The sequence below is a fragment of the Oreochromis aureus genome, linkage group 18 (assembly GCF_013358895.1).
Source record: "Oreochromis aureus strain Israel breed Guangdong linkage group 18, ZZ_aureus, whole genome shotgun sequence".
NCBI classification, from domain to species: Eukaryota; Metazoa; Chordata; class Actinopteri; order Cichliformes; family Cichlidae; genus Oreochromis; species Oreochromis aureus.
Genome location: NC_052959.1, coordinates 10,460,760 through 10,484,561, shown reverse-complemented (window position 1 = coordinate 10,484,561; position 23,802 = coordinate 10,460,760). Strand labels below are relative to the sequence as shown.

Sequence of the window (23,802 nt, the reverse complement as noted above, 5' to 3'; positions counted from 1 at the left end):
CGCCCGCGTGCACTTGTTATTTTTTTTTCAATGCAGAGGTCGGGTGACGCCCCTCCCTCCTCTACCTCCACACAGCATCAGCACCTCGAAACCGAACAACGCGACCCTCCGCGGGAAGAGGATGCTCTCCGGCCCGTGAGGCTGAGCGGCAACAACAAGATCGATAGCCTGACGGTATAGTCGCTGTTTCCCCCCTGCACGTTTATTCCGCCTCGCTGCCTCCATTCATATTGCACCATTCATGCATCCCCAAGAATGGAAACACGCTGCGAGGAAAGGGAAAAAAAGAGAAACATTAAAATAACCCTCTGCGGCCCCGGTGGCTCGCTTTCGTAAGACATCGTCCTCGCTCGTTTTTTGGTGAAGCTTCCTTTTCATGGCGGGCTTAAAGTGATGAAGACCCCCGATTTTGGCTTGTGAGGGCGCCTCGCGAATGTAGGGCTAGTACGGGAAAAGCCGAGCAAACAAAAGGCATCCAGACCCCCTCCTCCTCTGACGCACCTGGCTGCCCTGTCGCCACTTGACATGACAGCGCAGAGCCGGGAGCAGAGCAGCAGGATCAAGGGGCACCGACGTGCGGCCGGACGTGCGGACTCGACGGGGAACACAGGAGCCTGCGGACGCTCGGCGGAGAGGCAGCAGCAGCAGCCCAGGGGAGGCCGGATTGCAGTTTCTGGGGACGAGCGCCAAGGGCAGTGCGGCAGTCAGCAGGCAGACCGGGGGGAGGAGGCTGCGGAGATCTGCGATACTTCCCCCCAAGTCAACACTGCTGTCTCACCTCCATATCATCCTGAAGATATTATGGTGGAAGTTTTCATTTTTCATCAATGGTGACTGTTGCTTATTCCCCTAGCTTTTCTTCTTCTTCTTCTCGCCCCTTTCTTCCTTTATCCAGTCAGTGATTATGTGCAATTAAAGGATTAGATCTGCTCTTGAGGCAAGGGTGGAACCCTGAGGGGACTGATGTGCATACTGGCCAGGTATCATCGGCTCCCGTCTTCTCTGGCTTTGCTCATTCTGCTTGTCGCCTGCACTATGGGCTGTATTCAGAGCATCGCATGCAAGCCCCGCATCAGACGGGAGAACATTGTAGTGTATGAGGTGTCCGCCTCTATTGACCAGTGTCCCACCATTATTGAGGAGAACTCACCGATTGTGCTCCGCTACAAGACGCCTTACTTCAGGGCCTCAGCGGGAGTCGTAATGCCACCAGTGCCCCGCAATGAAACCTGGGTGGTGGGCTGGATCCAAGCTTGCACCCAGATGGAGTTCTACAATACCTATGGCGATATTGGCATGTAAGTGTGTAGAAGACGCCATCAAACTTCTCTTGCTTACTGTGGGCCTTTAAGGTGGGCATGTGATTCTCTCTCTCACTCACACACACACACACACACACACACACACACACACACACACACACACACACACACACACACACACACACACACATCTAGACCAAAACCCTGGACCTGGCACTGCCACACACACAAAAACAAAGTCTTTCATCCTCTGATTTCTGATTCTCTGTGTCCTCCTTCGTCCGCTGCTGCAGGTCCAGTTGGGAGTTACCAGAACTGCGAGAGGGTCGGGTCAAGGCCATCAGTGACTCGGATGGTGTCAGCTACCCCTGGTACGGCAACACCACAGAGACGGTCACCCTCACCGGCCCTACATCCAAACCGTCCCGCCTGACAGTCAGCATGAACGACAACTTCTACCCCAGTGTGACCTGGGCTGTCCCCATCAGCAACAGCAACACACCCATGCTGACCCACATCACCAGGGACCAGAGTTTCATCACCTGGTTGGTGGCCATGAACTCTGTCACGAAGGTAGGACCGAAACACAACGATCCCGCCTTTGTTCCCACATCATGATAAGAGGGGAGGGGGGGAGAAAAACAGCCGTATATCTTCAGAAACCACTCTCCCATTTCACACTGCCTGGCTATGATGTAATCACTTTCTCCTGCACTTTCCCAGTCTGGTGTAAAGTTACAAAATATCTCATCATTACCTTCAACTCTCCTGATGTAGCAGCGGCATCAGAAGTCAGTGAATCAGGATGTGTTGTCTTTTGAAAGAGATATTTTATTAAAGAACACGAGGAAAGCACGGCTGTTTTACTTTTGTGTCAGCAGCTTGGTCTTAAATGATCATTAGCAACCACATCGACCATATTAACACGATGGCTCTGTCTCCTCTTCCAGGAGCGTATAGTGTTGCAGACGGTGCGGTGGCGGATGCGGGTGGATATCGCCGTGGATCCAGACATGCCGCTGGGCTCTCGGGCCTCGTTGGTAGGCCGCCCCTATCAGGAGCAACCGCACATCCTCAACTACCAGGAACCCATCCCTCCCAACGCGCTGGGGAGGCCGAACGCCAACGATGCCCAAGTGCTAATGTGGAGGCCGCGGAGAGGGGCGCCGCTCGTCGTCATACCGCCAAAATAAGAGAGTGAAATGTTTGCACACGCAAAAATATGATTGTTCCCTTTTGGAAAAAAAGAAGTGGAGGGGGGGTGTAAATGGATAGGAAAGTAATCAAATCACGAAGCCCGATGGTTGCCCCCCCTCCACCCCTCCGTGGCTTCTTCTTCCTGAATGATTCAAATGGACTATCGCGATTAGCCGGTACGGATATTACATCTGGGATCTGACGTAGCACAAGAAGTCCACAGCAAACTATTTGTCAAGGACCTGGAGCTGCATCAAAGCTTGTTTGACCCCCCTCACGTGCTTTGGACTGGAATATAGAGTTATGCCTGCCTTTTAGCTGAGAAGGAAAAGCTGTTTTTAGATGTATCGCAGAGGTATTAGACCACAACAAGAACTGCATCCTGCATCCTTATGTAGACCCTATTGCATGAGAATGAGAGGAACACACATCCTGTCCTTGGAGAACTTTCGAATAGCATTTGTTTTGTATAACTTGTTACCTGAAGACATTTTGATTGAAAAGTCAGCCAAAAAGAAAAAAAAAAAATACAGAGGGCTGGTAAACCTCATCAGTGCCAACAAAGGCCTTCAGCAATCTCAGTATTAAAGGATGTATTCAGATCATTTAAAAGAGACAAAGTATTATACGAATCTTTTTAGGTGAAGAATAAACTCGTACATCGACCAGATTGTAACAAGAGCACCCACTTGGCATAAAAGTCTGGGAGAAGAGAAAAAAAACAGCCTGCTGTAGTTTTCACTTGAGTTCTGCTAATACACCAAACTTACGCACCCAGCATAGTTTCTTGCCTCAGTTGTGCAGCCGATGCTGTTTTGTTTTTTGTTTTTTTGGATGGGTGTCAGATTTGTCAGAGAGATGAGCCAGATCTGTTGATACCTTAAATAAATAATGTCAGCTATGCGTTCAATAAGTGCAGCGTAAATGACTTGGAGCAGTGCCGGACAACAGATTTGAAACAAGAAGGCGATAGCAGTCGGCACATACATCACAGGTGGAGCGAGGCCAAACTGTCCCGAGGCTACATTTGATGTTGCACTACAATCCAGGGAATAGAAATGTACCCGTGATGGTTTTGCCGGTGTGAAAGTAAGCCAGGCACCATTTTAAAAAAGGGGTTTATTTGGATCCGTGCCAGCACTGCTTCTGTGACGTCATACTGATTATTTGTCCGGCAGATTTCTGCAGATAAACACGCAGATGAAGACCGTTACTGCGTCGTGGCCACGGCCCGTCCTGGGCCTCCGTCCAGGTCCCTGCCTGCCACTCTGCGCAAGTCACATGACTCATTTTCCATCTGTGCTTCTCTCCAGGTTCATGCCTCACCTTCCCATATGCCCGCTCTCTTTTCTCCCCCGGCTGCACACCTCGTACACGCACGCTAGGGCCATACTGAAGTCACAAATCCTTTCTGAGATCCACAACTATGCAAAAATTGTCTGTGTCTGGAATATAACTGCTGGAAACACTGCAAAATTAACAGGAAAATAGGATATATGAGTTCTCCCACCAACCCCCTCCCATCTCATTTTATGCTGCTTTTATCTGCTGGGATCAATGTTGAATAAAAATGATTGTTGCTACCAATTAAAAAGTACACAGAGGTTAAAATAGGTCATATTAATTCAGCGTATCTTCATTTGTCACAGCACCTCGGCTCATTCAGCCATCTGTTGCTATAGAGACCAGTTTGGTTTTCCTGAGTGCACTGCAACTGGAACTGAAAAAAAAGAAAAAGAAAGAAAACGAAAAGAACTGTTCAAAATATTCATGGGTGTGCCGACATCTGTGTGTGAGGATTAGAGAGAGTGTATGTGTGGGGGTGCTCACACACACACACACACACGCAGGTAGACTTTGATGTAAGATGAGATCAAGGCAGCGCTGGTTGTTTCAGCACAAAAAAGAGTTTAATTTATTCATTTGTTGTTACATAAAGAGCTTTTCTTTTTGTTTTTCTGCATTTAAATAACCCTAAAATGAGTGCTTTTGATATACATGTTCAGACTGTAAGTAGCAAGGTCAAAGCAGTCATTTCAGTTTTATATGAAATCTCATCTCTTATTTTTAAAAAAGGGGGGGTGGGGGGGGGGGGGGAGGACATTCAGCATCTTTGGACAGAGGTAACCCCTCCTCTTTGCAGCAAGTTTACTCCTCCTTCCACCACTAGATGGAAGTGCTGTCAAGGATTCGCCTCCCGTTTGCTTTGTAAATGAACACACAGTATTTCTTATCTCATGACTGCACGGTTCTTTCGTTCCCAAACAATGTTTTTATTATTACTTAGAAAACCTCACCGCCCACTAATGTCAAAGAACCAAATCACACAAACAAAAACCACACAAGCTCCTCGTGCTGATAATACAAAAAGCTCTTTTGCCCTTTCAGAAAAAATGTTCAAGTATAGGAAAAAAAATGTTTTTGCCCCTTCAAAACATATGACAAACTGAACACCACATGGATGGCAAGAACTGGTTATTTAAACAGACTAAATGACTGACTTATAGAAAGTTTATGAAAGGTCCCAAAGTGCCCAAATGTTTTTTCTTTGTGATTTACAATATATGCTTTTGTTAGTTTGTTTGTTTCTGAACGAAGACGTTATCTGTCTTATCCAGCATGTAACATCTGGTTTATGACTGAGGTTCTTTATTGTTTGATAATGTTTGCCATATCTATGTTGTTCTGTATAAAAAAAACAACAACAAAAAGACGAAGTCAGTCTGACCGCTTCGCGACATGTTTTAAGTTTTCTGCACACCGTGTTTGGCAGTGTCTGGAATATGTTGAATGTAGCCTATCTTAACCGTACGCTCAGCGGCAACTTCATTAGGTACACCTGTTGGACTGCTCATTGGATATCTACGATCATCCAATCACATCGCAGCAACTCAGCTCATTTAGACATATAGACATAGTCAGGATGAGCTGCTGAAAACTGAGTGTCAGAATGTGGAAGAAAAGTGATTTCATTGAATTTGAACAGGCTGGTCTGAGTAATTCAGAAACTGCTGGTCTATTTTCACACACAACTATCTCTACAGTTCATAAAGAATGATCCAAACAGGTAAAAAACAGTTCACGCTAGTGAAAATGCCCTGTTGAGGTCAGAAGAGAATGATCAGACTGCTTTGAACTGACAGGATGACTACAGCAACTCAAATATACACTTGTTACAATCAAGGTAGGCAGAAGAACATCTCTGAATGCATAACACGTCGAACCTGCTGTCAGCTAAGACACTGAGATTACAGTTAATACATGATAGTTTTACAGGTATTTTCCTGGCACACTTTAAGCAGAACACAAGCAATTGGGTGTATGACAGCCCTGAGTATTGTTGCCAAACCTGTCTATATCTTTATGACCCATCTTTGGATGCTTCCAACAGGATAATTGACAATATCATGAAGCGAGAATCATGTCAAACTGGTTTTTTGAACATGACAGTTCACTGTCCTCAAACAGCCTCCAGACTCACCGGATCTCAGTCCAATAGAGCACCTGTGCAGTGTGGTGGAACAGGAGATTCACGTCATGGATGTGCAGTTGACAAATCCACAGTAGCTGTGTGAATGTTTCCATTAACTTGTTGAATCCATGCCAAGAAGAATTAAAGTAGTTCTGAATACAAACGGGGGTTCAACTTGGACATTAGCATGCTGTAACTCATGAACTAGCCGCTGAGTGTATATTCGCAGTCACAACAGTTCCAGCACAACCTGATTTCCAGTTCTGCAGAGATTCAGTTTCCAGATCTTTGTCCATGGCCTAAGATGCGAATGCTGATGAAAAGGATCCAGACAGATTATAGACATCTGATATCTTATATTATTTTAGCAGGTACTTGTGGGGATCTAGTAAGTGCAATATGCTGTTGTGCTTAGAACCCCAAAGCTTAAATGCGGCACCTGTACCTCTTCAAGTGGAACGTCACAGTTCTAATACTGACACACATTAACTAGTTTCACATTAGTTTGCCAGCAAGGATAAGGTTTGCTTATGATGTCCTTCTGTTCGCCTTACACTGTTTGCTTTTCTGTGCTGTTGAGTTAACCTGACATGCTCAAAACAATAGCTTTACTATCAGATGTATTTCACATGAGTCACTGCTATCATCCATTGTGCACTTTTTCAGAGAAGGCCCACTTCCAAAAGACTGTATTTGCCAGTAACTTGTTGTTACTTTTTCGGTAATGAAATTTTTCATATAGGAAATTCCCGGTCACAGTTCGTAGAGCCACAATTCACGCAAGTCTCTGATTACACTTTGTTGGTGCTGCTGCTGGCAGGTTTCTGCTCATAGCCGTAAAGAAATGTGGCGGCAATAACCAGTACTGCACCTAGAAAAAATACACTGAGAGACAGAGAAAAAGAAAATGCATTAGGTTGGAAGCACAACACTTGAGGCCCCTTGTGTGTATGACAGTTATCAACTTTCGATACTAGTGTGTGCTTTGCCAAGATTTTGATGACACTGCCTTTCAAAACAATTGTTGCTGATTAGAAGATAGCAAGTTTACTACAGTGCAGTGAAACAGTTGTCCCCTTCGTGACTTCTTTCTTGTTATGACATGACTTAAATCTGATTTACCTAATTGTTTTTGGAAAGCTGACAGGTTCAGTAGTCACACACAGGCGTGATTACTGCCACACCTGTGAAGTGAGAAATCCCTTAAACTGAAGGTGTCTGACAAAGTGAAGTAGGCTAAAAGATCTCAAAAAGCCCGGTGAGAAGCAAAGTCATTGACATCTATCAGTCTGGAAAGGGGTTACAAAGCTATTTCTAAGGCTTTAAGACTTCAGTGAACCACGGTGAGAGTCATTATCCACAAATGGAGAAAACTTGTAACAGTGGTGAATCTTCTCAGCAGCAGCTAACCTGCCAAAATTACTCCAAGGTGATCAATGGGCACAAATGAACCTAGAACACCATCTAAAGCAGGGGTCGACAACTCCAGGCCTCAAGTGCTGATGTCCTGCAGGTTTTAATGATTAGTTCATTACCAGGCCTCTGGAGAACTTCAAGACATGTTGAGGGGGTAATTTAGCCATTTAAATCAGCTGTGTTGGATCAAGGACACATCTAAAACTTGCAGGACACCAGCCATTCCTGTTACATCCTGTTACACAGCATCTCCTTAAAGAATTTCATACCAGCAGTCAAACATGGTGGTGGTAATGTTCGGGAGCTGTTTTTCTGCTTCAGGAATTGGACAACTTGCTGTAATTGATGGAACCATGAATTCTGCTCTGTACTATAAAATCCCGAAGAAGAATATCCGGCCATCAGTTTATGCCCTGAAGCTCAAGGTTTCTCGGCTCATGCAGCATCACCATGTCTTGCAGTTCTTGGAGATTGCTTCTGCTGAAGGCAGCACAACATCTTATTACGTTATAATAACTAACCCAGTTATTTACTTGGCTTATCTTTTCTAATTCTAAAATTTGTTTGATGATCTGAAACATTTAAATATAATAAATATGGAAAAAAAGTTTGTCCAAAAGTTAAGGACCTAAATGTATTTCAGCCTTTCACCCCCCCCCCCCCCCACACACACACAGACACAAACAAGAATACCATGTTTTCCACTCATAAAGTGTTAGCAAATGAAAAAAAAAAATTATTAAGCATAAGCGTGCTTGTGTTTACCTTGTGGGATTAAAGTCCTTCAACAGGAAATACGAAATGAGTGTAGACACTATGATTGATAGTGAGGTGGCAAATCCTTTGAGGATGTTGTCAGCATATTTAATGACTACAGCCACGATCAGCCCGCCGAGAGCCTGACGACATGCAAACAACACAAAGGCAGACATGAACAACTCCACAAATGCTGCCATAAAACTCATGGAAGTCAAATGATGCACTGTAGTGAAACACCATTGCACAACCTGTAAGACAACAACTATGCAGGTAATAATGTTGTATCCCTGGAAAATCCCCGCCTGCTTGACACTTTCGCCATCATACACCATCATGCCTATGAAGCCAAACACAAAGCTAAACAAACCTGAAAGAGACAAGAAAAAGTGATAAAGGTCAGGTCCTTGCTGGGACAAATAAGACAAAGGTGGTGTTTTAACTACTGAGCAATATAAGGCAAAAAGAACAAAAGGAAATAATCTGTAGCCATATATATATATATATATACATATATGGCTACACAACAAAGGAGGAACACACTGTCTTTCTGCTACAGATTAGCGCAGTGTTTAAACGTGACCCAGTTATTTAGACTTATTGTTATTGCTGAACATGTCCTTCTGTTAGGACATTAAGTTACCAATGGAGCCTGAGGCTTGTAAACGAAATGCTGTCCAAACTCTGTAGAAACCCCTGGTATAAAATGAAATTTTCCCTGACTGAATTTCAACAGTTAAATTATGTTAAATTAGATTCAGAGAAGTCTTGCATGTTGCGCCATTTTGCATGCATACAGCTCTTATTTAATTTTGTACTGAATTTAACAGCATTGCCAGGCCATTTCAAAAGTTCATATTATAGTCTCTCTTTAGTTTTATTTAGAGACATGTTATTGTTGGATACATCGTAGTCATGAACTCCTCTACATATCGCAGTATTCTAGAGTCAAATGCAACCCCATCTGTCTGACAGCTAAACAATCCCTAGCACAGCAGCAAATCTACAACAGAACATCTGAAAAATAAAAGAAATCCAGACCTCAACCTGCCTGAAGTGCTGCAGGAGTTGTGCATGAATGACTGTCTGCAAACTTCGATGAACTTAAGCTACACTGTAAGACAGAGTGAAAATTCCTCTACAACAATGTGAGAGACTAATAAAGTCATTAAGAAAACGAGTGCTACAAGTTCTTACTGTTAAAGGTGGTTCTGCAAGCTGTTAAATTACCTTGTGTACTTTTTCATAGGAACTGCATAACATCCTGAGAAAACTTTTGTTTGTAAGAAACCATACATTCCTCGCTCAGTCTGTCATACAAATGGAGGTATAGCCACTCACCCAGCTGTATATTACGAAGCCACAGACCCTGGCTTGCCTCTTTGAGGATCTTCTCAAAGTAAACTCCAGCAAAACCACTGGACACACAGGCCATCAGCACGGCCATCAGGCCCACAAACTGCGAGCCTGCAGACATTACATTCTGTTCAGAGTCGCCCAGAGACTCGACGGGCCACTGTGGAGGTTGAAACACTGATGAGTGTGTGCAAAGGCATAGGCTTTTATCAAAACACATGATTAGTAAATACACTGAGACTCATTTCACAAAAACAACGTTAGAAAGGTAGAAATGAAACATTAGTAATAATTGTGGTGACGGCGAGCACTGTTACCTGCACCAGAGTGATCCCGGCCATGAGGAAGAGCAGGGAGAGCCACTGGTAGCAGCCCAACTCTTTCCCGAGCATGGAGACAGAGAACAGAGCTGTGGTGAGGATCTTCAACTGGTACGTGACCTGTTGGACACAAAAAACACAAGTGATGCTTTAAGTAAATGATGGATTACTCCCATCCTCGCTACAGCACATAAAAATTGATATAAAGCTTCTGCTTGTTATATCTGAGCCACAGGCTGGCCTGGCTCCCGTCTGAATTACAGCAGAGTTGATCAATGTTGATCACATTGAGCTGCTACCTATGCTCCTCATTTTTCTTAAATAACACCCTGTTGCTTTCAATTTTTTCTCTGCCATTTTTAATTTTTCTTGTTATTTACACTCTCTCTTTTTAATTTTGACTGTGGCCCAAATTATATTTTATGCTACAATCATATTTTCCTATCTTTTATTGTGCTCTTCAAATGTTTTTCAGAGTGTTACAAAGACAAACTTTATTTATTTATTATTTAACACATATTAATGGGTAGTATAGAAATGCCACAGTTACAGAAAATGCAGTCATATCCAGAAATCTTCTTTTCAGTTACTTCTCGTTCTTTTGGAACATCTATTGTATTCTATTTCCTCATCTGTACTTTGATGCCTTTCATTCAGCAGCCCATTGTGCCGGGGTCAGGACAGATCTGTTTTAACCCTTGTATGGTGTTCGGGTCTGTGAGAACCATGCCATTTAGAGGCCGCTGCCCCTTTAGGCAGTATATACCATCAAAACCTGCAAAATATGGTATAAAGATATGTACACTTGATAATAACTGATTTTATTTTTTTTTCTATAACATTTTATTTAAAAAAAAAAAAAAAAACGAGAAGCACATTAATTCATAAATGTGATGGAACAAAGGTAAAGGGAAAAAATTAACCATGTTTGCTGTTCACATGGCTCGTAATTGGGATGAAGTAAACATCTGTTGAGTAATTTAACATAAAATTGTTTGATAGTGTTAATTGGAAAGCCAAAACTCTAGCGGGTCCACCAGACCTATGAACACTGGCTGAGTAACAAAAATACGAACACCACACAAGGGTTAAACATGGAAGAGAAAAGCCATTTCTAAGAATCTTATCTGTGATAGATAAGAGGACACGGTGTTTGCACTCCCGTAACTGAAATATACATGGAACTTGTTGTGCTTCATTCCTGTTGGGACAGCTTCATTTGCAAGATTTCGTGTCACTGAGCCGCTGTTAAAAGGATGGTCTTAAATGTTCCCAAGTGCCTCTTATTTACTTTCTTCTTCAGGTTTTTTAGCGCTTAAGGACAAATGGGTACTATCTACTATATAGGGTAATAATAGTCTCACAATTCTACTTAAGAAATGCTGATCAAATGTTATTGTGTTATTCATTTCTGTAAAGACCTGAGTATATGTGAAAAAGGACAGAAACTGGAACTGGATGTTATGAACGTATAAATCTTGGTGTTCATTTGAAAATGGTTACTTTGTGACAAAGAGGAAAAGTGAACATGGCCTTTTTGCCGGCTAGTATTTTTTTTTTAAATTTTATATTAATTTTCCAAGTTCATAAAAACAGCTTCAGTCAGTTTGAATTGTTTTCCAAAGTATCTTCTTTTGTTTATTGTTATTTTAGATCACTATAGAGTTTGTTCTCATCCAATTATAAATGTTATTTATAAAAATATCATTTTAAAAATGAAGGATTTGAAGCTTTAATTTAAACAAAAATATTTTATATATTTTATGATTTTTTCCAGTGTTCCAAAACTTCAACTCCATGATGTTCTAGGCTCAAAAACTAGCATTTTCCCCTTTAATATTTACAGAATACAGCAGAGGGTATAGCTTTAGTACCACTTAAATTAATCAAACAAGCCTTATGAGATGAGAACAGATGACATCTGTTGTTTTAGAGATTATTTTATGAGATAGATTTGGGTAAATATTTACCAGGATATCCACTGTACATCGTGAATTCAGAAATGTACACCAACACACACCAGCCAAGTGAAACCATAAAGAAACCAGTTCACACACACAAACTCAGTGAGCCTGAACAAGCACATCCATTCATTTGTATGTAACCTGATAGGTGGCTGCGTCCAGGTTGGACAGGGCAACATAGAGCAGATTGTTCTGCAGAGTGTAGATCCCTGCAGGAATGGCCAGCTTCACGAGCTCCACAGGCTTGTTCAGAATCTCCTCGTTCAGCAGCTCATACATTGCCCTCAAGCTGAAATCTGAGAGAAACAGAGAGAGCACTGTCAGTAATTCAACCTGAGAACCACCTGTGAAGTTTATTAACGAGCCTGGGGAGCAGGTATATAGGATTTTCTACCCAAGTAGGGTCCAAAACTGATTTTCCTCCTTACTCACTGTTCTCGCTGAAGACGAGGAGAGTGCATGTAAAAATCTTGAGCACTTCAGCTGACACCACGGCAGAGGAGGCGAGGTAGCGAGGGCCGTCCTCCTTCAGGGTACGGGAGTAGCGCATGGTGAGAACCAGCAGGGTGGTTTGCAGCACCAGAACCCCCAGAGACACGTATTTTAGCCCGGAGGAAAGCGCCATTGTGGAGGAATGTTTGACTCTGCAGAGAGACAGTGAAGGAGCCTTTTAGGATGGACAGGAAGAAAATGAAAAAACGAAGAGTGAACTGAAAGGTTCATTCAGTTTGTTCACACAAACATAAGGACTCACAGAGAGCGTCCTTACACGCTGAGCAAGGCTGCTGCAGTGTCCTTGAGCTAGAAATTGACTTCTGCCTCGAACACAACATCCTTAATAAGTTGCAGAAATGCAAGAGACAACAGTGGAAGAGACTGAGGATTAACACGCTGTGACTGGTCCTTCACAGACACAGTCTAACAGTAAAAAGTAATGGGGAACATTTCGGAAACAGCTGTCACCTTTCCTTTGTCTTGTTATTGGAAATCTGTCCTCCAGCAAGACAAGTGCAGATTTAGTGCAGGAGAGGAACATGTCGGTCAACCACTGCTGAAACTGTTAAGCAACCAGCTGGAAAACCCTAGCCTCCATCTGCCCTGGTTAATGACATAGCTGTGCACTACTTATCTACACTGGCACCGGACTTCTAATAACATTTGATGGCAGCTGTCACAGATGTCATTTATAAAAACTACAAATCATTTCTCGTCTAAACTTGTCAGAGGTTTGTGGCTTAAAGATGAAAAAGCACAGCAAACTGTAAAGTCCTAAAATTTAAACAAATAATTCAGTTAAAATTAGGAAGGATTTTATACATGAGTGAATTATGCACCTGTGAACCTTAAGCTGACAGTGATGAGACAATTACTAACCCGTCTCCTGACTCTGGCATCTGGGACGTCTGAAGAGAAACAGTCTTCATTCTTTTATCTTTTATTTCCAAATTAAGGCATCGTCCACTTACCTTCATCACATCACCCACATGGCCCCAAATTTAAAAACCTTCTTCCAAACAGAAGGCATAACTTTTAAAAGATGTAACGTATGCAGTGATGTCACTTTAAGACTCAAAGAGTCAGCCCACCTTAAGTAGTAGGAGGAACTGAGGAATCGTGCTCATTTTCTCACAAGGTGAAAGTGTGGGATCGGCTCAGGTGGACTGTTTGCACAGCATGATTATTAGTTAGTCCCTCTTAACAGCGAGGTCTCTGTATCTCCACTATCTTCAGACAATTACGCACATTGAATCTGACTCACACACAGTTTACAGTTCCTTCTTGTTCTTACGGATTCATGACATCATCTCAAACAAACGGACCTCGAGTAAAAGTAATGTCAGAGCAAACTTGTGACTCTGTTATGCTGTAAAGCATTTATATGTGCTGTATTTGAACAGCAATTTAGTAAAAAAAAAAAAAAAAAAAATCTATTAATTTTTTAAAAAGGGATGTACAACTAGGCAAGATGAAGGCCATGAAGTGGTGACAGAAAAAGAGGTGCGGTGTTTTCAGCACAGTGTCCTCTTTATGTAGGAGCTGTGCTTAGCAGAGGGGCACGGCTGCACAGTCCCTCTCTGTTTCTGTGTGCGTCATTGTGTGTGAGTGCCCTCCTTACAGACTGCAGCGTCTACACCCAGCACACTCTGCCAACTCTCTCCAAGTATATTTCAAACTTCTTCTTTTTTTTAGGTAGTGTCATCTGTGCCCTTGCTTATTCACGTCCATCCATCCACTTTCTTAACTGATGGTCCTCTTCACACTCCCGATGGCATCTATGGCCACTTTAGAATCACTAGTAAAGCTAACATGCATGTCCTCAGACTGTGGGTACCTGGAGAAAACCCACTGAGACACGGGATAGTGTGCAAACTCCACACAAAAGAGCACCAACTAGCTGGTGCATTCAAACCCAGGACCATGTTGCTGTGAGGTGACAATGCTAACCACCGCAGCACTGTGCCAGCCCGAATATTACACATGTTAATATGCTTAGGCTTGACCTACATATGAATGAAAAGAAAATGGACAGTATACAGTATGTGATTGTGTCACATTCAAATTAGTAACATCAGTAGTATTCCAACCTTAAAAATGTCTCACTTTTACTGCTGAAGGTTTAAAAGATGTAAAGAAAGGTTATATTTCTATATGCAAACCAATTTAAAGCCAAACTTTTACCTAGATAAAGAAAACTGTTCTCCACTAAGTCATACTAAATTTTAATTCGAATACGTGAATGACTTACACAAAACTATAGTGTAATTACCATGAACAGTTCATCTTTCCGGCATTTTGTTACATGCAAATAATATTGAACTGCTGGCTGGTGGTGCAGTGGTTAGCGCTGTTGCCTCACAGCAGCAGGAAGGTTCTGGATGTGAAACAGCTGGTTGGCTCAAGCCCCTTTGAATTAAATTTGCATGTTTTCTAGGTGCTTCATAAATATCAGCTTGAATTGTTATCTGTCTCTCTGCGCTACCCCTCATCTTTGTAATGTTGTATGTCTACATCTCATATGGATGGCAAGAAATACACAAAGAATGATAAAGAATAGGAGGCTGAGGCAAAGAGTGACTCGGACTCTTCCAACCTTCAGACGTCAACTTTTATTCTGACCAAAACTACACACCTGTAAATGTTTCTGAGTGCATTTTGCTTTGCAGTTTGGAGGAGATGCAAATTCTGCCCACAGACAAACTTACAGTACTGTGCAAAAGTCTTGAGTCACACTTAATTTTTTGTGTTTTATATAGAAAATGGGAACTAGGGCCAAGGATTTATTGAAAGATGCAAACATACCAGAACATACAGCATAGCATATAAGGCAAAAAGAGAGCTTGTACACTTCTTACTAGCTTGATTCCCAACAGAGCCTTACAGTCTCTTCAGACCTTCTCCTCCTTGATGATCATTTAAACCAAATATTTAAATTTTACTGATGAGGCTTCAGTGAACAGTTGGATCAGCTGAAGGGCCAGATGCATCTTGCAGGTCCTGTTTGAGGTCTTTGCTGGATTTTCCTGTTTCTTAATGACATGAATCTCTACTGATGATCTGCGGGATAGTTTTTCAGGGCGGACACTTTTTCTTTTGTCCTCCACTTGTTTGATCTCCTCACATTTTTCTAAGAACACGCTGTACACCATGTTGAGATATCCCAAGTTTTCAGCTTATAGTTCTTTGGGAATCACCTTATTGGTACAAAAATATTATTTTATTTCTGTCAAACTGTGCAATCTTTGGTATTTTTCACAGATTCAATTAAAAATGTTGACTTTTTTTAAAGGGGATGCCTAAAGATACAATTTAAAGTTGGTTCTTTTCTACATTATCTGTTACGTGTAGATACAACACTGGTTCATCCTTAAACTTAGGTGCCTCTTTATGCTTGAATCATTCATAGGTTAGTGTAAAGTGACTTAACAAACCAATTTCTCTGAAAATAAAAAGATGAATGTTGAAAGACCTTCAGAAAGCCTGGAGATCTGCTGTTCAAGGACCCTTTAAAAGTTAGAATAAACTCTGGTTCCTTGGAAGCAAAATATATAGAAATGGGCAGTGACTCAAGACTTTTGTACAGTACTGTAAACACATGTCAGAGTACCCGTAACTAACGATACCCTGGTGACAGCTACTGTAACAGGAAGTACACCAGGAAGTTTTAAGTGCTTTAGCACACATACAGATTGGGAATGTGAAAAGACCAACATTGCTATCACAGCTGGTAAATATACAGTAGATGAGACTATTTAGAAATACAAATTCATAAATGAAACACATTTACTACATCTCCAAAAGTTGAATCTGTTCATCTGGACGTAGCGTTTTGTGGGAGAAACGTTTCGTCACTCATCCAAGTGACTTCTTCAGTCTCAGCTGACTGCAGGTTTCCCCAAACCTTATAAACAGTACATTTGCATAATGACTGAAACCAGCCCACTGAAGGAACAATGGGCTGTGAGGTCAGTTCCATAATTATGATTAAGGAACTGACCTCACAGCCCATTGTTCCTTCAGTGGGCTGGTTTCAAATGTACTGTTTATAAGGTTTGGGGAAACCTGCAGTCAGCTGAGACTGAAGAAGTCACTTGGATGAGTGACGAAACGTTTCTCCCACAAAACGCTACGTCCAGATGAACAGATTCAACTTTTGGAGATTTACTTTCCTGGATGATTGAGAATGCATCAAGACACATTTACTACAGTTAAAAAAAAAGATATTTAAAGTTATCTGCAACCGAATAATGAGACATCAACGTTAATTTGTCACAGACTTATCACCAACCCACGCAGATTCACATTGGAGAACAGGAAATCTTTTGCCTTCCCCTTGAAATGAGTTTATGAACAGCTCTTCTCTGCCATAGAGAGCATCTCATTGTGTATCAATGAGTATCAAGCTGTCGCAAAACAGTCAGATTCAGCTCAGCATTGAGATCAAGTTACAAACTGAGCAGTTTACACTTTTAACTTTTTCAAGACACATTATCAGTTTATGACGTGCGTGCGCGTTTTCGTTTGGGGAGCGAATATCGCAACCGCACAGTTCTGGATGCGAATGATCTATGCGTCTGTCTGAGTGCTGATTGGTTGATGAGCGACAGGGGACTTCACCGGGGAAAGCAGGAAAGAATCAGAAAAAATAAAGCACGAAAAAGCACAGACAGTGGACACTTTTAATTCCTTTCAACACTCGCTCCCACTTCAGGGACTGTCCGCGGGAGCGACAACAGCACCAGGAAAAGAGACCCACAAACCGGTTATATTTGTTTCTGACGTTGGTAACAAACACACTCCAAAACTGCCGACGCACTACTCCCGCTCAAGGGGCCAGTGTTCAGAGACTCTGTGCCACATTTGGGGGTTTTTAGATTTTCAGAGAATTCACTACAGCAGGACAGGGTAGCACAGCACTGGCAGAACTTCCAAGTCAATGTGAAGAGATAAAGTCTAAAGTGGAGCTTTGCTCTGCTGATATCTTGAGAAACGGAGTAATGTAACACATAGTGACGTGGAGCAGAGCTGACCTCCATCACCAGGAAACTTGTAATAGTGTGGTTTGTCGGTAATTGAGCTGAGCAAATATCACACTCATAAGGATGCGGATCTGATAGAGGGCAAACCCACAAGTGAAGGGAAGGTTTGAAAGTTTGAGTGAGTGAATGCCCTGTTGTTTAAAGACGTCTGTGCTGGTTATTGTTCCCAAAATGTTGCTGATAGTGAAACACGGTGTCTTTGAAGGCATCTTCACAGATTTAAAAAGGAAGCAGAGGGTGTTCACTGTTAAAGTTAGCCACAAAAGATGTCTCCGCAGACAATCGGATGTTTAACAGGCTTTTTTTAAAAAGCAAATTCTTATCTCGGGGAAACTTACCTGTGGGTCTGGAGCCCAGCTTAAGGCGTAGATGACAGGATGTGGGCGCCCGCTCACTTGATGGTCCTGTCCTCGCTTTTCTCTTTACTAAAGATTGAATCTCATGGCGTTAAACTAACAGTCAGCATAGCTGTCTCAGCTGTAATTTAAGGCACGCTTTTGGTCTTTGCGCATATAGCAGACGCGTTGCCTCCTCCTCTGGAGGCTACACTCAATGAATGAACCCACGTGTAGCTGAGGAGGACTCAGTTTAGAAGTTTGGTGACACCTGCTGAAATATGACAAAGTAAACAAGAATACACCGAGGGGGCAGCAGTTTCACACCAAAGGCCCCTCTTTTGTCCTCAACATATGTAATAGATTTTTTTTAAATATACATAATAAAATGTAATAAATATCCCTAACAAAGGCTAATCACTAAAACGATATTCACATGCACAGCTTTACACCATATTTCGCTGGAATAGTCCTTTAAAGCACTTCAAGTCTCCCTGTGATTCAAGAGCTAACTGCTGACATTTACTGGGCTGTAAAAATAATAATTCAGATATTATCAGTAATTTAAAAATTCATACATCGAAGGAACTTGCTTTAAAACAGATTTGCTACATAAGTACATTTATTCTTTAATTACTGTTATTTCTATAACTCTAATAATAACAACCTAGAGTGACTTTCCAATCACATTTGATATTTGGGAGTAAGCAAACTATTACATTAGTATTAAAAAAATTATTATTTTAAAAAACCACAAGGTGTTTCTTTTACAATAAAACACGGTAGCACCGATGATAGCTGAGGTTGCGGGGTGGGGGCGCTGTTGCCGGCCACCACCTTCAGTTCTCGATGACGAAGAAGAAAAATAACTGCACGTGCTTCCTGTTTCTCCAGAAACCAGAGGTGGTGTGAAACGCTGTGAAAATGGTTCGTAAATTAAAGTATCACGAACAGAAGTTGTTGAAGAAGGTCGACTTCATCAACTGGGAGGTGGACAACAACCTGCACGAGGTCAAGGTGTTGCGGAAGTATCACATCGAGAAAAGGGAGGACTACACCAAGTGAGTCTGTGGCTGCTAGCTTGCTTTTAGCATCGGTTACGTAGACTGCATAGACTATAAAAACATTAATATACCGTATTTCAGCTGATATTTACGAATCACACAGACACTATAACATTTTTCCTCCTGTGCCTCAGGTACAACAAGCTCAGTCGGAATGTCAGAGACCTGGCCAGAAAAATCAGAGACCTGGATGAGAAAGATGGCGTCAGAGCACAGAGCACACATCGATTACTGGAGAAACTGTACGGTTTTGGATATTATACAGTTATTTAATATGTACTTCCTTTGGATAAAATCCTCTTAATGTTCATTTAAACTGAGATCTTTTAACTCTGCGCTTGTTTCCTCTTTGGTTTTGAGCAGATTTGATTTTGATTGCTTTGTTGTTTATTGTTTTCTAAACCTTTATTGATATTACACTGAGAATCTTTTTCTTCCTTCACCTCAGATACAGCATTGGTCTCATCCCCACCAGACAGAATTTGTCCCTCACAGAGAAAGTCACAGCTTCTTCATTCTGCAGGTACATTTATGTTTTTATCTTCAACCCATTAAGTGTACAGTACTGTGCAAAAGTCTGGAGCTGCTCCTCATTTTTTTATATTTTGCTTCTGTTGAGCCAGAATTTCATGTATTTTTTTTAAAGTGGTCTTGAGCAAAGTTCTACAAGCTTTCTGAAAGTTCCTTATTGGACATTGGCTACTTTTTCACTCATTCTTAGTCCAGTCCTTGTACCTGATAATTTTTAGAGCAATGTGTTTTTGTTTGTTTGTTTGTTTGTTTGTTTTGCTAAGCCATTTAACACTGAATTATGAATCCTTCATGCATAAAGGCACTGTTGTTACTTCTGTCTTTGAGGCTGCATTTCAGCCAGTGGCGTTGGGGATCTTGTCAAAATTCATTCAATGATGAACACAAAAAACTGCCATCAGATTTTGATCCACCATGTAGTACCACCTGGAAAACAGGTGATTGGCACCGGCTTCATTTGTCAGCCAATGCTTCTATCCGTACTTGGATAGAAGAACAAACTATGCAGTCGTTGAGTGCAGAGCCTGGATCTCAGTGTGTGATCATCTTAACAGAGAACAGAACAGACGGTAGCCAACATCCAAAGAAGAGCTTTGAATGTTCTTCAAGAAGCATGGAGAAATATTCCTGAACACTACTTAAAGAAATGACAAGAAAGCTATGTTGAAGCATAAAGGTGTTCAAATTTTGAGTTTCAAGCTTGTTAGAATTGTATTTCCATGTATGTTTGCACGTTTCATTAAATCTCTGTATGTATTTCCCATCTTCCTAGCAAAATATTAAGAAATGAGAGATGGCTCGTGGCTTTTATACAGTGCTGTGTATAAATGCAAGCCTCTATGTATACTTTATGTCTGTGTGATTCCTGCAGGAGGCGGCTGCCCAGCATCATGGTGAATCTTCGTATGGCTCAGAACCTGAAGACGGCAATTACTTTCATCGAACAAGGACGTATCCTTGACTGCTGTGTTACTGTAAATTGTTATGGTTAACACTTCAGATTTGTCTTCATTCAAGGATAAAAACAGATTCAGTGTTGTCCTTGACTCAGTCACAGATGTGCGTGTTGGCCCGGATGTTGTTACAGACCCAGCGTTTCTAGTCACAAGGTTGGTCTCTGGGTATTTAGTCTTCTCACAATATCTTTACCAACACTTTCATACCACAGAAGACCTTTGACACAGATGCTTCATTATACTCCACATGTGAAAATGCTGACACTATTACTGTAACTTTTTTAAATGTAAGAAATATGGAAGATTTCGTCACGTGGGTGGACTCCTCGAAGATCAAGCAGCACGTGATGAATTACAATGAAGAGGTGAGTGATTTGTCAGAGTTTGTATGTACATATTTCAGTTATTAATGGTTATCTGTTACTTAAATCGACAGTTTTCAGGACTGAATCCTAATTCTGATGCCTTGAAACTCATTACTGTGTTTCTTTTGCAGCGGGATGACTTTGATATGATGGCATAAATCTGTTTTCCCAAACCCATTCATCACACTGAACGACGGAAAGAAGATCTCTGCTCGTTTTACTTTGCTGAGGAAAAACTACAGTGTGGGTTCCTTTTATTATGGAAACTGGGGACAAAGTGAAAAGTCCTCCTGCGTCCCCAGAACCTAGAACTTACTCGAGCAGTCCTGAGAACAAAGCCGAATTTTACTGTTGTCACACTTTGACAGAAGCTCTCTTATATTTGAACGGCAGCTGTAAAATGTGTGTCAGTGAGTGTCCAAGTATAACTGATTGTAAAAGTTAGTGAGTCTGTGTTGTCACTATCATTTCACTTAAAGCTGCGGAGACGCCACTACCACAAGATTTTGTAAACTGTTTTGAAAGATGGGCATACCCTAAACCTGTATTTATTCTAATGACCAGCAGGGGGCGACTTTAGTGTTTGCCAGTCTTATGGAAGTTTATAGGAAAATGTCCCTTTGAGCCCCCTTTTTGTAACCTCAAGAGACGATTCCCTGATGTGTTCATGTTCTCAGCCTTAGTTAATATTGCGTCTTTATTTTGTAAGTTATGGTCCTTGTTGGTGTCCAACATCCCTCAGTTTTATAGTGAAAAGGCCAAATGGCAATGGCGAAAAAGTGTAGCTCAAGTTTAAAAAAATAAAAAAAGCTGTTCTAACTAGCGGATGATGTCACAGCGGCTACAGCCATCTTATATATACAGTACAGTCTTTAACATGACAGTGAGCCTTTGTTGTCTTTGTTCATTTTTCCATCAGAGCCGCTTAGTGGTTGTTGTCAGAGGGATCATAAAGAGCAGCTTAATCTCTCTGGTCTGACTCGCTCTTTTGTTTTTCTTATTTGCTCTGCGTTTGTGTAAACACGAGCTCCTTGGTTTGTCTATACAGAGATTAACAGTACTAAAAACAAGAAAGCACAAATGTTTGAGAAATTTGTCAAAAATGTGTTTAAAACAACAACAAAAAACCGTTTTATTTATAAGGCAAATGCACTCAAACATTCAACCTTCAAAACAAAATTTTCTGTTCAGGAATGCAAGTAAATAACTGTAATTTGACATCTTTATCACAAAATAAAGTACTTGTCTGTTTTTTCTTATTATTTTTTTAATTTCTAAAAGTGAAATGGAGAATTTGTTTAATTATGTTTTAGTTTTTTTTGTAAGTTTGAAGCACTTATGCATACTGGTGGATAAAAAAAAATTACAACAAAAATATCAAAAATTATTTGGGTAATCACCAGCACTCTTCCTGATATTCAGTGTATTTTTTTTTTCCCATCAAACAAATGTAAATATCAGACAAAGATAACACAAGTAAACACAAAATGCAGTTCCTAAATGTTTATTAAGTGAAAAAAAATCAAACCTACATGGCCCTGTGTGAAGTGATTGTCCCCTAACCCTAATAACTGGTTGGCCCAGCCTTAGCAGCAACAACTGCAATGAGTCTTTTACATCGCTGTGGGGGAATTTTGGCCCACTTATCTCTGCAGAATTGTTCCAACTCAGACACATTGGAGGGTTTTCCAGCATGAACTGCCTTTTTAAGGTCATGCCGCAGCATCTCAATGAGATTCAGGTCAGGACTTTGACTAGGCCACTCCAAAGTCTTCATTTTGTTTTTCACACACATTCAACTCCACAGAGTATTTTCCCAAAGGTCTTGGGGATCATCAAGATGTTTTCTGGCAAAACTGAGACGAGCCCTTACGTTCCCTTAGCTCAGCGGTGGTTTTCATCTTGTAACTCTGCCATGGTTGCCGTTTTTGCTCAGTCTCTTTCTTAAGGTGGAGACATGAACTCTGACCTTAACTGAACTAAGTCAGGCCTGCAGTTCTTTGGATGTTGTTCTGTCTCTTATGGTCTTTTGTAATCTCTTGTATGAGTTGTCGCTGCGCTCTTAGGGTAATTCCCCCTGCCCCCACCTTCATTTAAAAACTGCAGTTTGCGTTTGCGTGTTTTATCTTTGTCTAATACTTAAATTTGTTTGACGATCTGAAACATCTAAGTGTGACAAACCTACAAAAAAAAAAAAACAGGAATGAGATGAAAGACTTTTTCACACCTCTGTATTTGTTACCCACTGTATGAACAGCGGGTAAAATAAGTGTTGAACATGTCAGCACTTGTCTAAGTAAATACATTTCTAAAGGTGCTACTGACATGAAATTCTCACCAGATGTCAGTAAAAACCCTTCCAAGCCACACATGCAAGAACATCAAATCACAGATGGTCATAAATTATGTGAAGTAATGGGAAATGATAGAGGGAAAAAGCATTGTACATACTGAAATTAATTTAATGCTTTGTACAAAAGCCTTCGTTGGTGATTGCAGCTTCAAGACGCCTCTTGTGTGGGGAAACTATAAACGACATCTGGTGAGAATTTCATATCAATAGAGCCCTTAGAAATATATTTACTTAGAAAATTAGTGAGGTGTTCAATACTTATTTTACCCTCTGTGTGTATATGGAAAGGGCCTGCATCTTTCATGATGTTCACATAAACTGTGTCATACAGTGGCTTGCAAAAGTGTTTGGCCCCCTTGAACTTTTCCACATTTTGTCACATTACAGCCACAAACATGAATCAATGTTATTGGAATTCCACGTGAAAGACCAACACAAAGTGGTGTAACCGTGAGAAGTGGAACGAAAATCATACATGATTCCAAACATTTTTTACAAATAAATAACTGAAAAGTGGGGTGTGCGTAATTATTCAGCCCCCTGAGTCAATACTTTGTAGAACCACCTTTTGCTGCAATTACAGCTGCCAGTCTTTTAGGGTAGGTCTCTACCAGCTTTGCACATCTAGAGACTGAAATCCTTGCCCATTCTTCTTTGCAGAACAGCTCCAGCTCAGTCAGATTAGATGGACAGCGTTTGTGAACAGCAGTTTTCAGATCTTGCCACAGATTCTCGATTGGATTTAGATCTGGACTTTGACTGGGCCATTCTAACACATGGATGTGTTTTGTTTTAAACCATTCCATTGTTGCCCTGGCTTTATGTTCAGGGTCGTTGTCCTGCTGGAAGGTGAACCTCCGCCCCAGTCTCAAGTCTTTTGCAGACTCCAAGAGGTTTCCTTCCAAGATTGCCCTGTAT

The 23,802-nt window shown here is 41.4% G+C and overlaps 3 protein-coding genes across 7 annotated transcripts; 2 read left to right on the top strand and 1 right to left on the bottom strand.

Annotated features, from left to right (window-relative positions):
* The first annotated feature begins 71 nt into the window (after positions 1-71).
* fam78ba (family with sequence similarity 78 member Ba) lies at positions 72-4,238 on the top strand. The gene is made up of 3 exons (XM_031740041.2): positions 72-1,298; positions 1,556-1,835; positions 2,213-4,238. Exons 1-3 carry the CDS (start codon positions 964-966, stop codon positions 2,453-2,455), a joined length of 858 nt encoding a protein of 285 aa, XP_031595901.1. The 5' UTR covers positions 72-963; the 3' UTR covers positions 2,456-4,238.
* Positions 4,239-5,450: 1,212 nt separating this feature from the next.
* slc35a3b (solute carrier family 35 member A3b) lies at positions 5,451-17,826 on the bottom strand. Of its 5 annotated transcripts, none has more exons than XR_005609142.1 (8): positions 17,619-17,826; positions 12,176-12,387; positions 11,885-12,039; positions 9,777-9,899; positions 9,445-9,619; positions 8,113-8,473; positions 7,617-7,827; positions 5,451-6,816 (listed from the first exon to the last, which is right to left on the bottom strand). XR_005609142.1 is itself a non-coding variant. In XM_031740021.2 (8 exons), exons 2-8 carry the CDS (start codon positions 12,366-12,368, stop codon positions 6,723-6,725), a joined length of 993 nt encoding a protein of 330 aa, XP_031595881.1. In that variant the 5' UTR covers positions 12,369-12,387; positions 17,619-17,826; the 3' UTR covers positions 5,451-6,722. The 5 variants fall into 5 exon arrangements, 4 of the variants coding, with proteins under 4 accessions (XP_031595881.1, XP_039458649.1, XP_039458650.1 ...); XM_031740021.2 differs by lacking the exon at positions 7,617-7,827 and having other exon boundaries at positions 8,113-8,246; positions 8,355-8,473; XM_039602715.1 differs by having other exon boundaries at positions 5,451-7,827.
* A 617-nt stretch (positions 17,827-18,443) lies between these two features.
* Positions 18,444-21,783, top strand: imp3 (IMP U3 small nucleolar ribonucleoprotein 3). The gene is made up of 7 exons (XM_031740037.2): positions 18,444-18,676; positions 18,814-18,921; positions 19,128-19,202; positions 20,082-20,161; positions 20,268-20,319; positions 20,459-20,531; positions 20,663-21,783. The coding sequence occupies exons 1-7, from the start codon at positions 18,540-18,542 to the stop codon at positions 20,687-20,689; spliced, it is 552 nt and encodes a 183-aa protein (XP_031595897.1). The 5' UTR covers positions 18,444-18,539; the 3' UTR covers positions 20,690-21,783.
* Positions 21,784-23,802: the final 2,019 nt, after the last annotated feature.

Bases quoted from the DNA above. Each gene is read 5' to 3' on its own strand.
- fam78ba (XM_031740041.2), top strand. From the start codon at position 964: ATGTGCATACTGGCCAGGTATCATCGGCTCCCGTCTTCTCTGGCTTTG. The intron at 1,299-1,555 runs GTAAGTGTGTAG...CCGCTGCTGCAG, and splicing joins ACCTATGGCGATATTGGCAT to GTCCAGTTGGGAGTTACCAG. The intron at 1,836-2,212 runs GTAGGACCGAAA...CTCCTCTTCCAG, and splicing joins CCATGAACTCTGTCACGAAG to GAGCGTATAGTGTTGCAGAC.
- slc35a3b (XM_039602714.1), bottom strand. From the start codon at position 12,368: ATGGCGCTTTCCTCCGGGCTAAAATACGTGTCTCTGGGGGTTCTGGTG. The intron at 8,474-9,444 runs GTGAGTGGCTAT...TGTCTCTTTCAG, and splicing joins GCTTCGTAATATACAGCTGG to GTTTGTTTAGCTTTGTGTTT. The intron at 6,817-8,112 runs GTAAACACAAGC...TCTGTCTCTCAG, and splicing joins AAGGACTTTAATCCCACAAG to TGTATTTTTTCTAGGTGCAG.
- imp3 (XM_031740037.2), top strand. From the start codon at position 18,540: ATGGTTCGTAAATTAAAGTATCACGAACAGAAGTTGTTGAAGAAGGTC. The intron at 18,677-18,813 runs GTGAGTCTGTGG...CCTGTGCCTCAG, and splicing joins AAAAGGGAGGACTACACCAA to GTACAACAAGCTCAGTCGGA. The intron at 19,203-20,081 runs GTACATTTATGT...TGATTCCTGCAG, and splicing joins ACAGCTTCTTCATTCTGCAG to GAGGCGGCTGCCCAGCATCA.